General features: G+C 39.9%; 1 protein-coding gene across 5 annotated transcripts; it reads left to right on the plus strand.

Annotated features, from left to right (window-relative positions):
* Positions 1 to 1,218: 1,218 nt before the first annotated feature.
* Positions 1,219 to 14,932, plus strand: LOC310950576 (protein tyrosine phosphatase type IVA 3). 5 transcript variants are annotated; one of them, XM_083918459.1, is made up of 8 exons: positions 1,219 to 1,503; positions 5,323 to 5,808; positions 7,039 to 7,117; positions 8,223 to 8,360; positions 8,543 to 8,635; positions 9,274 to 9,404; positions 9,839 to 9,913; positions 12,950 to 14,932. In XM_083918459.1, the coding sequence occupies exons 3-8, from the start codon at positions 7,043 to 7,045 to the stop codon at positions 13,065 to 13,067; spliced, it is 630 nt and encodes a 209-aa protein (XP_083774585.1). In that variant the 5' UTR covers positions 1,219 to 1,503; positions 5,323 to 5,808; positions 7,039 to 7,042; the 3' UTR covers positions 13,068 to 14,932. The 5 variants fall into 5 exon arrangements, with proteins under 5 accessions (XP_083774585.1, XP_083774589.1, XP_083774586.1 ...); XM_083918460.1 differs by lacking the exon at positions 1,219 to 1,503 and adding an exon at positions 1,751 to 1,871; XM_083918461.1 differs by lacking the exon at positions 1,219 to 1,503 and adding an exon at positions 1,861 to 1,999.
* Positions 14,933 to 15,164: the final 232 nt, after the last annotated feature.

The raw sequence follows: 15,164 nt of genomic DNA on the forward strand, positions 1-15,164 counted from the left end.
TGTTTGCAGTAAGGCAAAGTAATTTCCTCCATCTTGCTCTACTTCTCTCTGAAGCTCTTTATCTGTCTAACTGTTTGTGTCCGAGCGCACTAATCACCACTTGTGGCTATATTTACGCTGATTATCTGCAACATAACAAAGGAGACAGGTCACGGTAAGGGAAATCAGGAGTGAGATAACACATAATACAGTAGCTCAATACTTCTAATACAAACACAGCTCCACTTTTGAGAGCACACACACACACACACACACACACACACACACACACACACACACACACACACACACACACACACACACACACACACACACACACACACACACACACACACACACACACACACACACACACACACACACACACGCACACAAACACTGAACATTACTATAAGCAGTCATGACCCTGTGGGTGTTTTTTAAAGCTCCGTTCGTGAGTGAACAGTCGTGTCAACTTCTACTCAAAGTGATTGATAGTGAGCTGAGGCCCCAGCTTGCCTTGTGACTCTCTGGCTGTCTGTAAACAAATCAGATCAAACTTATCATAAAAACTCAAAAAAGAAAAAGCTGCACATATTTCTTGAGAGGCCTGCGTCAATGGACCTCAGTTTAATAAATTGTGTTGTGTAATTTTTACCCTTTTTATTCCTTTTTTGGGGTGTCAAACACATTGACTAGTGTGCTGTGACAACAACAAAACACTGGCTTGGTTGCAGGCACACAAACAAACTTGAGACTATTGTCAGTTAAGGAGAAAGTTAATTCCATGAACCCAGGACTGGGACTTTGACAAGTCCAATCTGTGTGGTGGCTCAAAGGACCGTCTATTTTTAGTCGGTACAGGGAGGGAGAGGGGGAGAGAGGGAGGAAAGGAAAACAAGAGGAGGTCCAGGCAGACGTGCCATGGCAGAAACAACTCGCTAAACGTACAATTTCATAAATTCTTATAGTTATATTAAAGAGAAACATGAATAGAAAACACAGATGTGTATTTTTTGTTGTTGCTGTGCACTGCACTGTGTGTGAGACCACTGAACCTATATAGAAAGCGGTAAGGAGAGAAGAGGAAGGGGGTAAAAGTACCTCTTTTTTTGACATGGAAGAGGAGGGAAAAAATGAGTGGAGTGGATGAAGAGGAGGAGGGGAGGGGGGAGGAGGAGGAGGAGGAGGGAGCAAGGCTCTTCTCCTTTCCCTCTAAGAGCATTAACTGTGGAGTGTTCTGGTAGTGACAGGGCTGTCAGGGTCAGATGGCTGCTCAGCCTGATTAGACCAGCTCACAGCAGATCCTCGGCCCAGCACGCCGCAAGTACAGTACGTACATGGCAGTTAGTGAAGTGGATAGTTCAGTGTCATAGTGGGGCAGAGCAACAGGTTGTTGCACAAAGACTTCCAGACCCTCCAGCTCCAAGAGGCATAAATAGACTAACAGCAGGCGGACTTTACATTGGCAAAGAGGCAGAAAAACGGATGTTTAGTCTGGTTGGAGATGCCATTGAATAGCAGGTAAGGACAATCACTTCATAGATATTGTGTTTGTTTTGTTGTATTTGGGAAAGCTGATGCTGTCACGCTTTTCAGAGCAAGAACTTGATGTGACAAATGCAGAGAAGCCATTTCCACGAGTTGCTAGTTATCGAGCTGTGAGTGCAAGGGCAGGGGTGTGCCAGCATTGAAGACTTCCACAGAGATGTGGTGTGTCACAGAAGCAGCTGCTCGTATAGATACAGCTATAAATACAGCTGCAGGTATTCAGTATCTGCAGGGGTTCACTATAACAGGCAGTCAGCTGGTTGTGTGTCAGCACTCGCACTGCTGCAGGACTAACTGTGGTTTGTGGATTTTCCTGTTCAGCAGCCGAGCCGTCCACTGAGGTAAGAGCGGATGCTGTAGTAGAAAAGTAGATTTTAAGGCATTTATCGTGTCTTCTTTGCCACTCATGATTGGAGCTGCTGCAGGAAACCTCACCTATATTGTAGCTGACAACTGGAAGACAGCAGAGGTGAATGCGCTGTAAAAGGATTTATTATCCTATTTGAGGCTACTACTAACCAGCCTTGTCGTTGTCTTTACTACTAAACCACAAGCTTACTGTGCTCACGTTGCACGTACTGTAGAGAAGTTTGGCAACCTAACACGACTCCAAAATTATATTGTGATCCATTTTTAAATTCTTCGGATCCTGACACAGCCTGACAGGGACACAGGACAGGCAGCCAGATGACCAACTGGGGACGCACCTGTTTTTACAAACCATACTGCACTCTAAGGTAACAGGGAAGATCAGCCTTACACTTTTAATTGGAATTACTGTGACCATCTCGTCTAGCTACTCCCCTCATGCTCCTTCATGCTTTCGAATGATTTTTTTATCATTCAATCGCTCGACTCTAGATGTCAGCTAAATGCCTGAAGAGTTAGTATTCAAATATGTTATATGTTTAGCTGCTATAGAGTGTTTTTATACCTCATCTGCCACTCATTTCAGTGAATTCACTGTTTTGTCTCATCTATGACGGTGCCTTATGTCATGTTGCTTTGTGTGATACATATATTTGTCTTTGTTTCTTAGTGGAGTTTAATTGTTGTGCTTGATGGAAATCATAAAATACATCTCTATAAGACTAATTTTAAATAGAATAAATGTTCTTTCCACACTTTGAATTGTGTGTCTTAGAAATTGACCTCTATCCTGATTAGTGGAAACACAGGATAAATTCCTAATTATAGATAGTCAACAACCTGGAATAGACTGCTCTCTTCTGGGAGAGTTAGTGAGTAAGTCAGCATGTGATTATGAAGTGTGTGTGTGTTTGTGTGTGCGCGTGTGTGTGTGTGTGTGTATGTGTGTGTGTTTTATGTGTGTGTGTGTGTGTGTGTATTGTCAGCTGAGATGAGGAGGTGACAATGGATTACCCAGAGTACTTTACTTTTCCTTGTTGTTTTTCTAAACGTTTGGTTCGGTTAAATCATTGACCACCTTGCTGTATATTTTCCTCACTACCTCGGCCCTTCATCTATAACTTAATCGATAATCAGTATTGTTTTTCTCATCTTGCTTTTGGTAAAACCCTTTTCATTTAACTTCATCATGTTTCATCCAGAATTTTATGCAACTATGTAAGATTTAAGTATCAGTTTAAGTTACTGTCAAGTATTTTTTTTTTTATTATTGTTGCTTACCTTGAATAGATGACTAAATGAGATACGCAGACCAACTACAAATGACCCAAAATGATGACATAAAGACAGAAAACCACTGACAATAGACGCAAAACGACTACAAAAAGATGCAAGATTACAAAAAAATAGACATAGACCACAAAGAGACAAAATGACTACATAGAAACGTAAAAAACATCTTAAAATAGACGCAAAACAAACACAGAGATGCAAACCGACCTGTTTTTACAAACGAAACTGTGAGGTAACAGGGAAGATCAGCCTTACATTTTTAAGCGTAATTACTGCGACTGAGTAGCCATTCCCCTCATGCGCCTACATGCTTTCGTGTTTTATACAGGTCACTGGACATTAGACGCCATAAAACAATGGTAAAAAAGAGACACAAAGTTGACGTTGGGGGCCTCTTCCATGTCGGTGCCCAGGGGCCCATTGTCTCCATCCATGGCTGGCCTACTAAGCAGTGTATTAGACTTTTGAAGAAACTGAATTTTAATTTCCAAGCAGTGCTGTTTTTTTTACATCAGAGCATCATTTTAATTTTAATAATTGGCTATATAGGACATCATTTTTACTTTGTAAAGCTCACACAAAACAGTATTTAAAGGAATAATTAACCCTCAAAATGATCCTATGTATACCAGTTACACACCCCGTGAATTCTTGAAGAAATATGTGTTTTTCTCACATGCCTCTGCGGTGAACAAAGAAGAGGTTTTGGGATTCCTTGTTCACCGTGGAGGCATTCAGAAATTCAAGGCATCATGGAGTGAGTAACTGAGGTACAAATGGCCATTTAGAGCGTAAATTAGTCCTTTAAACATCTTATAGACTGATATCTATCTCATATTATATCTGTTATGGTAACTGTTTGCTTGAAAATGAAAGCCAAAACCAACAAAGTAGTTTTTTGACAAAGTAGTGATCTGATATTTTTTCAGACATAAGCTGGGAGGCTAGTAAGTAAAAAACTGAGGCAAAACTTCCTTTTTATTTAGTTTTACAGTTTGTACTCCAACATGTGGTCTTTTGTCCCAGAGGCTGGGGAACATCCGCCTCTCTTCTACACTTGTGATTGTCCTGTAAAACAGTAGGCTAACGGTTCTCAGACTTTGTCTCTTTTTTTCCTTGACACCAAATTTAATTTGGTTGATATTGTGCAGGCTAATCTAATAACAGTTTCCATATTTCATGAGCCACATCATTTATTAGATTTTCTAGCTCATCCTACAGCTGTCATGTGTTTCCCTGTTTCTTGTCCATTAAATGCAAGTAGGACCACTTTTTCACATCGTTCAGTAACTGCATTCATGTTGTTTTCTCACTGTCTATGCACATAATTGTGTGTATATAAGTGTTTTGAAATTATTTAAGCTTCATTGAGATTAAGAATAAGATTTAGAACCTAGATCACACAGGGGCAAATACTGTAGCTCAGTCAAAGCATCTACAGGCTGATGTACCTTCCTCCAACTCCTTCAATCTACTTTTAAAAACATTTGAAGAGACCAGCTCCTCTAGACCCAAATCAGTCTGCAGTAAATTCTGAGTCGCAGGGGCAGCAGACGGATGTTGGGGATGGATAGCAAGAGTGACTGTGTGTCACAGAGCGGAGATGGTTTCCAGGATTTTTCACATGGATAATTCATTTACATAGATTTGAAGGAAGCAAGTTAAGAACCGCCTTATACAGTAAGTAAGGACATGCTAGTGATCAAGTCTACAGATGGACAATGCAGACCAACCAACCCAGCATACAGGGAGCAGTGGTGAGTTTGACTATAATAAACCTCAATGCCCTTGGCCTTGGCTTGTTATTTTAATTATTAAAATGACATTTTTAATCCTTACCAAGGACCAACCACCCCCAAACGTCTTACCAGGTTCACTAGCGACAGACAGGCAGAACCGAATGCAAAAATGTTTGTCAATTTAATTTAGGCTAATATTTGAAACTAATGCAATAATCTTGTTTAGTGGGTTCAATGGCAAAATATTTAAAATGTGTATATATGTTTGTGTGTTCTTTTCAGAAAGGGCTGATATTGAAGTTACTGTGTTTTTAACACTGGAACAAATGCTGAATTATTGAAAGTTGATTATTTAAAGAATTACATTCTGGTTGTATGTTTTGTACCTCAGAACTGCTGGTTGATGGAGTTTGTGCGGCGGAGTGGTGACTACTGCCACGCCCAACACGCCTAGATTCTACCTCAGATGAAGCTGCACCATGCAGTCCTACGGCCCTGAAACCTGAAAGACCATTGGCCCTTTGTCCTCTGAACCAGCCAGCTCATGGGTTAACACGTGGAGCCTCGACACTGGATGTTACCTGGAGCGAGAAGGACAGAGAGAGCTACTGAGAGAAAAAGAGAGGAGCAGTGACAATCAGAGAGATTAAACCAGAAAGAGATCACACTGTAGCTTCCTGGACTATAGGATATAGTCAACTGATGGAGTAAAGCTACTCAAGACAACAGAACTTCAGAACTGGGGAAGTATTAGACTATAAAGACTATAAACAGTCTCTCAACAAGAAGTTCAACAAGAGACAGGAAGTCCAGTGTCACCTGGACACCCAATAGAAGTTGACAACACAGCAGCTATCTGCTACAGCTGAAGCTAAAGGTGAGGCCTTTTTAACTCCTGCACATTACTGACTTGTTCTGGAATGATTATAGGACTAGTTTTTTTTTTCTTTTAGTTTGATCAGTGTGAGCTGAAACCATTTCAAGGGATGTAAAATGTATTTACAAGAATGCTTTTATGTCCCAGGCCTTGCATAGAAATACATCATCCTCCCCATTTTCAGTGATATTTTATGTTGTAGCAGCAGTAAAAAGTCTTTAATTGAAAAATATGCATTGTGTTCACGCAGTGTAAGCCTGTCGCTGCGAAATCCCTGAACTGCATGCACGCTATAGCTTCTGTGATATTTATACAAAGTATTGTCTATAGGTTTACCGATGCATCAGAGAAGACCATGGGTTGACTGTAGTAGAACAAAGAACTCATGCACACTGACTTCTACACTTACAATAATAGGAGGTTTAAATGGGAACAATGTTTCGGTACAGAGACATTAAGATAAAGGGAGAGACCATCTTAAATAGCTTGGATGACCCATGTACATACTGTAGACCAATCGCACTACACACTACACACTATGGATTAACGTCACTGATTGAATCAATAATATTAACCCAAGTAGATCATGGCACCATAGGCCTACAATATTAATAGACAGATATAATTTTATACAAAATGCACACCAAACATACCTTAAAATGTACATAGTAATAATGAAGAAAAGCTAGCATACACAGATAAATATTTTCAATATATATAATATTGGAGTGTGGACAGTGCAGGAGTTCCTTCAGTCAGACAGGGATGCTGAAAGTCATCACTGGCTTTTATCCATTTGTTCAATGTGTGAGGACATCAATAAATAAAATAGTGTCTGTTTATGCTTTGAGACATTCCCTTATTAGGCTGAAATTAAATTAAAATGCCATCCTCAGATACACATATCCCTGTTATCTTGTTCAGTCACTCTACTTCAGTAACTGCAAACATTGCATTCATAAAATACAAGATCAGTGAAAGATATGACACTTTTTCACTGCATGTCTCTTACACAGGTGTTTCCAGTTATTCTGGCTGATTAGACCAGGTCGTAGTTGAGCAGAGCTAGGATGGGAATTAGAACTACATCCACCTGATACGTTTTTGTTTTCAAACACATGCTTTTTGCGACATTTATGCCTCGCGTCCAAGCAGCTCAGGCGTTTGGAAACTCGTGTTTTAGGTTGAAAACGTCTGAGTTGCATGTAATGCTGCTTATTCTGACACCAGCTGAATGCAGGACAGGCGAAAACTGAAACCTTTGGAAACGATGATGCAGACAGCCACTTCAGTCAGTCAGTCTGATCAGGTGGGTAGGCTGACAGACATTTTGTGATTTCATCCCTCTTGGGTGCGTGTTCCTTTCCCTTTGCCTTGACTTCTCCCAGTGAATGCTCCCAGTATCATCGTATTTGTTGTGCAAAGACTCCCAATCTGTGTTTTCCATCACCTTATAGGCTACCCACATGATACTTTCAGAAACAGTTCCACCTCATTGTCAGTCCAAGCAAATAAATCTAAAATCTTTCTCTTCGCCAATGCTGTATTTACATATTAAATAAGTATTTTCTGTATCCAACAACATGATTTTCAACCGCAGAGTTAGACAATTCCCTTCCTGTTTACAGTGTATGAAGCGTATGAATGGTCATTTGATATGCATTTTCAGACATGTTAATATGTACAGAGATTATTTCTACTACGGAGCTAAAACGCTTGTGTGGATGGAGATGTTTTTGCTTTACTATGTTGTTTTTAGAATGATAGTAGTTTGGATTTACATTAGCAGCCACTCCCTATAGGTGTGCTTGTTTCCACTCCATATTGGGCTTTAAAAATATGTGGCTTAATGTGTTGATCGAGTCTTGAGATGTCTTGACTGGTTTGGTTTGGTTGCGTTTGTAAACAGTTAGGAATGTCAAACTTGTGGTTTGTGGACAGGTTGTGCTGAATACACCTTTTCTTCACAGCAATTTTGACATGTCATAGTAAGAAAAGTAGGTTACAGATGTTATTTACATCAACGGCGGCTGCGTTCTATTCCAGTGTCCCAGTGAGCCATGACAGTGTGACAGTGAACCAGCATGAACAATAATAGGACACTGAAACTGAAGATACTGGAAATCAGCCATTTCTAGTTTGATCATTTACACCTGCGCTTTTCATGTCAAAATGTCTTCCATGAAAAAGGCCAATAGGTGTCACAGATACATTTGTGGAAAACATCATGTGTTACTTTGAGGTAACTGGTTAAAGCACTTCGAGACCATATGGGTATTTTCCACAACTTCACGTTGTCTCAGTGTTTTATATGCACATGTCTAGGGAGCTTAAAAATTTGTGGCCCAAATATTTGACATCATGTTAAATGCTAATAGCTTGTTAAACAGTTAATTTCTCCCTGACACTTAAAGGTCAGAGGTCATCCTGGGATATCAGAGGCCCCGCTGGCCACCATGAACCGCCCAGCTCCAGTGGAACTGTGCCACAAGAACATGAGATTTCTCATCACACACAACCCTACAGACAACACACTCAGCTCCTTCATAGAGGTGAGAAACGTGTGTGTGTGTGTGTGTGTGTGTGTGTGTTAACACATTCCTCCATTATGTTCCCTTGCTGCTGACATGTAAACTGAAACAACTGAGAGACATTTTATCTGCACTGAAATTGTTCTGCTTGTGTTTTGACTTTGTTGTGAAAAATCGCCTCGTTCCACTGTCGTCCCTTTCAGGACCTGAAGCGCTTCGGTGCCACCACAGTTGTTCGAGTCTGTGATATCACCTATGATAAAGCACCGCTTGAGAAAGACGGCATTACTGTGGTGGTGAGCCCACACACATACACACACACGCACACGCACACGCACACACACGCACGCACAACTGCATTTACACTAAAAATCAGGCCTAGTCCACAAAGCATGCTAAACCAACAGGTGGCGTCCAACAGGTTGGCCAATCATGTAAAGAAAAAGAATAAGATTAAAGAAGAAGTAGCCAATCAGAAGCCTGAAAAAAAGCAATCGCTGGACGTAAACCTGGCTGTAATGGTGCATTGATCGCTCTGTAGCATTTGGACGCCTCTGTTCCACAATAGAGTGGAAGAGTAGCGGAACATTTATGTATAAAAAGGTAAAAAGTCATGGTTGCAAGGTTACAACATGCTCTATTTTGGCCATGTTTGCCATTGCTTGAAATTTGCGACGCCTCACAAAGGAGGTAACGGTGCACATACTGATATGACAAGGCAAAAACTCACTTTTCCCTGAGAAGTTTCTGAACATCTTCACCTTGGAAAAGATCCGTTTTCAATGACCTAAAATAAAAGTTTGCATCAATACAAGGCCAAAACACTGCTAAAATAGTTGTGTACTTATGGACTAGGCCACAGTCAAATAGTCCATATTTTTGATTGAAAATAAAGAGTGCTGTTAGTAATCCAGCTATTCTGCTTTTCTTTCAGGATTGGCCGTTTGATGATGGAGCCCCACCCCCCAGTAAGCTGGTTGATGATTGGTTGAGTCTGCTGAAGAAGAAGTTTCAGGAGGATCCAGGATGCTGTGTGGCTGTGCACTGTGTCGCTGGACTGGGGAGGTGAGGGACGGCAAACACAAAAACAAAAATTACACTTTTGCTACACAGTTTGTGAACTGAATCCAGGAGAGGGACATGTTTCTGGTATAAAACTGTCAGAGCAGTTTGAGTCACATCAAAGTTATTGTCCCACACATATGATGATATATTGTACTGTACAACATGATTGGATGATGAGATCAGACTCCTTTTGCTGTAGTTAAAGTGGCGTTGGTCTATACATGTTGAACACTTGCACACACAGCAAAACACACACACACACACACACTTCACCAGAAAAAACAAAACGGCAGCTGTAACCTGATCGTTCTATTTCCAAACAGCATTTCTGAAACCTTTTTTAAAGATGCAGATAAACTGTCGTTATTTTTACCCACACATGTGACACGGACATGACTCTGTGTGTGTGTATGTGTGTTTATGAACGCATACAGGGCTCCTGTGCTAGTTGCTCTGGCTCTGATAGAAAGCGGGATGAAGTATGAAGATGCTATTCAACTCATCAGACAGTGAGTACATTTAGGGGTCTCAAAGTGATCCAGTAAAGGGCCGATGTGGCTGCAGGGTTTTCATTCCAACCAAGCAAGAACACACCTGACTGGACTTATTCAACCAACTCAATCACCTTCACACAGTTGGATTTGTTGGATCAGGTGTTTTCTTGCTTGGTTGGAATGAAAACCTGCAGCCACCAGAACCCTTTACTGGATCAGTTTGAGACATCTTTAGACACTACAGTACATCCTCAACATGCAATTATTAAAAATATATGATGTTGTAAAAGCACTTGTGCTGTGCTTTATGGATAATACTGGTTTTGTTTTTGAATTAAATTGCTTACGAGCACCAGCCAATACTGGAGCCAGGTGTTCAAAATTCTACATTTTACAGTCTGCATAACCAACATGCAACTTTGCCAAAAAGTTAATCCCACCTACAAAACACACTCAAACCACCAAAACACTTTCTAAAACTAAGCTTCAATGACCTAAAATAAAAGTCTCACTCATAACACACTGATCTTAAAACAAAAAACAAAAACTAACAATAGGGAGCATTACATACATTATCAACATTTCTCTTTATGTTTAAATTATTATTTTCTCACTTAAATCAGTAATCCGCATTGTAGAATAGCACCTCTACCTTTACTGACTGCACAAAAGTATATTTAACTAGAATGAATCAGAAATACAGCAAATTAGCTTCAATGTCCTTCATTTTTTCTTTTCTTGAAAAGTCTAAACAAAAAACTCCAGTGCTACAATATGAAAACACCACCAACATATAGTATGAATAATCATATTGTACAGTATTGTGAGGGTTCTAGTCCTCCCTGTCTCCTGCGTTAAGCCACAAGTTCAACTTTGTGTCTTCTCTGGCGATCCTTCTTGGAAACTTTCCTCTGGAATGTCTAATCCGACCCTGGCAGTCTTCAGGAGCACATTCATGGCACCCAGTGAGGACATTTGGTCATGTGGATGGTGGTCATAAACCTTTGTCCTCCATACATATATAACCTTTACTCAACTAAGAAGTCACATTGAGATTAAATGCCTCTTTGGCAAGTGAGAGCCAACCTAGACAGGGTCACATCATCACATCAGGACATCAATAACAGATCATGACAAAATGCATTACATAAATCAGTGTATTGAGAAGGCAAGGTTGTCAAGTGTTTTAGTTTATTGAAGCAACTGCAGCTAGCTACTTCAGTTTTTTAAAATTTAAATTCAAAATCATTTAAAGAGATCAGGGTCTTAATGGGGCCGATACCTGTAGCTAGAATTAGTGGCATCCAACTAAACTTTGGACGTTGGATAGATGTGCAGATTGCCTCCGTCAGTTCATGACCAATGATGGACCGCCATTTAATGTCCAAACTAGGTCCACTAATTGGACATCCAACCATGACCCAACTTAGACATCATATTGAGGTTCATCATTTGACCTTTGAACTGGGTACATTTTTGGATGTCATTTGGGAGTCTATGACTTTTTTTGTTATTTTACAATTTCCTGTTTTTCTTGAACTGATTTATTTTGTATAATGAAGTTATTTATTTATGCATGTATGTATTTTTTTTTATTTGGAAATGCAATTTGTTTAAAATAATTTCATGGTTGCCTATCCTAACCTGACCCTCGCCAGATGACTTTTGTCCCGCCTTGCTTCACTCATCCATCTGGGACAGCTCCACAGTAAAGTGATTTCAGGAGGCTGGGCCTTATCAAAAATCCTTGCCAATGATTCGAATAAACCACTTATCCATCATCTTTATTCTATCTTTATAGTGCTACTTCAACCACTCACATCAAAACCAACCCGTGACGCTGATGAGAGCGACGCAGTGAAAAACCAAACCCGGTCGGGAGAAGAGCGAAAAATATCGTTTCTACCAACAAAAGCCTTCAGAGACGTTCTCTGGTGCTCTTTTGAAGAAGAAATATTCGCTAGATTGGACAACACGGATAAAATAGCAATATCCATGTTGAAGCCTGCTTCCTTGATGCAAGCCACCTTTGTCGTTTGAATCACAACAGTCGCTTCTCAGCTACGTCACATCTATAAAACCCCCGCCCGGCAGTCCTGATTGGCTTGACCACCTGAAATCACTTTCCTACGGAGCGATCCCAGATGGCCGAGGGGAGCTAGGCTAGCCAAAGTCAGGTTAAGCCAATCCACCTTATTAGGACAGAACCGTCTGTCAGTCAAATACTGCCGAGCCAGAAAATTCAGGTCAAGAGCAACAAGCTAATGTAAGCGCCTCTGCCAGCACCAAACAATCTGTTTCGATAGGTGGGATCATTGTGTCTTTGGACAAGACACTTCACCCACCTTGCCTTGTCTGAATGCTGTATGTTTGAGGTGGTAGTCGAAGGGGCTGTAGGCGCTGAATGGCACCCATAAAGGACCAAGAGAAGTGCCATGTTATTATTATTATTATTATTATAGAAGTAGTCTAAAATTAGTCCAAATTTGATGTTGAAAAGATGTCCACAAACGACCACATAGCCCTTACACAGAGGTCCCACTGACGTTAACATGGGATGTTTGGTAAAGACCACCAACGGGTCCATCTGGCTGAGGAAAAAAGGCAAAAAACTGAATGTTTTCCTGATGCCATGGAAAAACAGTAAAGAAAGAAAAAAGAGTTTAGAAAGCCCAGTGTGAATTTCAACACATTCTCCCTCTCCCTACCACCATGTCTTCCTTAATTCACGTTTTCAAACCAAATCAATCTAAACCCCTTTTGTCTGTTTGGTAATGAGACTAAAAACAGGGCACCACCTTCAGTTCTGACCGATGCATGTTAGAAATGTAAAAACATGTAAAATGCTAAACATGATGTAGGAATACATGTTTTACGCCACAAACACAATTTATGCACTATTTATACACTCAAATGTTATTTATTTGGTGCCATCCGGTGGTGGTATAGAAGAAGACAATGGGGCAGACAGCGCACATGCTGATGAGCCAGTAGACATCAGTTAGTTACATCGTTGACTTCCATCATCATTTGCCTTTATGTGTGTTTCAGGAAGCGTCGTGGAGCCATCAACAGTAAACAGCTGACCTACCTGGAGAAATATCGATCCAAGCAGAGACTCCGCTTCAAAGACTCTCATGCACACAAGAACAAGTGTTGCACAATGTGAACACACACACACATACACACACACACACACACACACACACACACACACACACACACACACACACACACACACACACACACACACACACACACACACACACACACACACACACACACACACAAACACACACACACACACACATAGTGTCCCTCAGCAAATGCTCTCAGGAATCCAACCATACAGGCCTTGTGACACAAACATTAAAATATACACGCGTCATCAGCCTGTGTGCACCCTGTGATTTTTTAACAGCAGTTTAATTAGAAGCCATTTTTGTTTCCTTGTTTGAGATTCTTTTATCGGCAAGATTATAACATCAAAAGTAAAGTTTTGTTGCTAATCCTCGTTGGATATCTGCTCTGTTCGATAGTTCTGTTTGGGTCGGGGTTAATGTGTTAAGGCTTATTATATAAATCACACTGAAGTTGTCAACAAAACAAATCCATAGTGTGGCCCTTATGGGGACACCTGAACAGATCTGGTGTCACTGATTTCTTATGATATATATACCAGATATATTGGCCTTCAAAATGTGAAATCATACCAGACATTTGGTGAAGATAGCATTGAATTTTCATTATTTTTTACAGATGTTCAACATGTTTAAACTTCACTATGTTCACGGTATAAAATGATGTGCAGTTTCTTTTCTGTGAGTGTTTTGTTTTATGGCATAAAAAACCACTGAGATGCTTTTCAAACAATGTTGGGAAACTAAAACACAACACGCTGAAACACTAGGGCTAAAATCCTTTAAGCAGCTCAGGTTTTAACTGTAAATGAGTCAATGCTCTCTTTTTCCATATTCCTGCTGGTGTCTGTTCTCAGTGTAACAGGACACATAAGGGTTCATATGATCAGCCTCTAAAATGCTTCATGAAGCATTTTGGTAAAAATAAAGCCTTTGTTTGGTTTTGTCACAGTCACTGTTTTAATATGACTTCATTGTGCTCAAGTTATGTGTTTACATATTTGTGTGCATTAAATAGTGCTGTGTTAACTGACACACACAGAAACATCTCCGTCAGCAGCAGCTGTTTTCAAGCCATGTTTAGATATGTACTATAGAAAGGGAAATGTTAATAACTCTACAGTAATGATACATTATTTTAAATGATGGAGAAATGTAAACTAGTTGTAAATAATATTAAATGACACTTTTATTCTCCTAGACGTCAGAGTAAATCACTCCTCCCATTCACTGACTGCAGACATTTACAAAGAAAATGAAATCAGGTATTACAAATATTATTTTATGTGTCTGTATCAGAGAGGAATGTTCGTCTTATCAGCAGTTGATGACACACTCTGTCAGTTTTAATCCATTGACGATGAATGGATAAATTGAGGTCTAATCACAGCACAAATATTGCTGCACATTATTTAGACGGTTACAGTATATGATACAGATTTTCTTGTGGGGTGAAGCTTACTTATTAATTTGTATTGTTCCTGAATGATGCATGTAACCAACGGCTTCATTATTATTTTTTTGCTGATGATAGAGCATGCACTTTTTATGTAGGTTGATAGTCTCGTCATCATCAGATGTCCTGAACAACAATCTGTGAGAGAGAAATGAGAGCAGAGGGAGTGAAATGAAGACGATCTACCATCTTCACCTGAAAGCTTAACAAATTGGCTACATGTTATGTGTGTGTGTGTGTGTGTGTGTATGTGCGTGTGTGTGTGTGTGTGTGTGTGTGTGTGTGTGTGTGTGTGTGTGTGTGTGTTTTGTAGTCTTTAGCCATTGTTAATCATTGAGCCTGGCCTGAGTTGACACTTTTTTAATGTAAAAACAAATGATGTAAATGTCTGTATGTCTGTAAATTCTTCCACTGTTTAATAAAGGTTCCTTCATTGTCCCTATGTTAATAGTTGTGCATTAACTCTTCTGTCTAGTTTACTATTATTTGTCTAAATGGATCCCTGTTTTGCAGCTTTATGAATTTCCATTCTGCTGGAAATTATAAAACAACAACAACAAATAAAAAACTGCAGGTAAAAGTTAGGAAAATCCTGTTACTGAGAATAAAAACATCATCAAAGAAAATGTGCCAGTAAAAACATAAAAAACGATTGCCTCTTTATTAGCTA

This window comes from Echiichthys vipera, assembly GCF_963691815.1.
Source record: "Echiichthys vipera genome assembly, chromosome: 8".
Taxonomy (NCBI): Eukaryota; Metazoa; Chordata; class Actinopteri; order Perciformes; family Trachinidae; genus Echiichthys; species Echiichthys vipera.

What these genes read in the sequence shown, in the direction of transcription:
- LOC310950576 (XM_083918459.1), top strand. Translation starts at nt 7,043, where the DNA reads ATGCAGGACAGGCGAAAACTGAAACCTTTGGAAACGATGATGCAGACA. An exon ending in CACTCAGCTCCTTCATAGAG is followed by an intron (nt 8,361 to 8,542) that starts GTGAGAAACGTG and finishes CGTCCCTTTCAG; the next exon opens with GACCTGAAGCGCTTCGGTGC. An exon ending in GCTATTCAACTCATCAGACA is followed by an intron (nt 9,914 to 12,949) that starts GTGAGTACATTT and finishes TGTGTGTTTCAG; the next exon opens with GAAGCGTCGTGGAGCCATCA.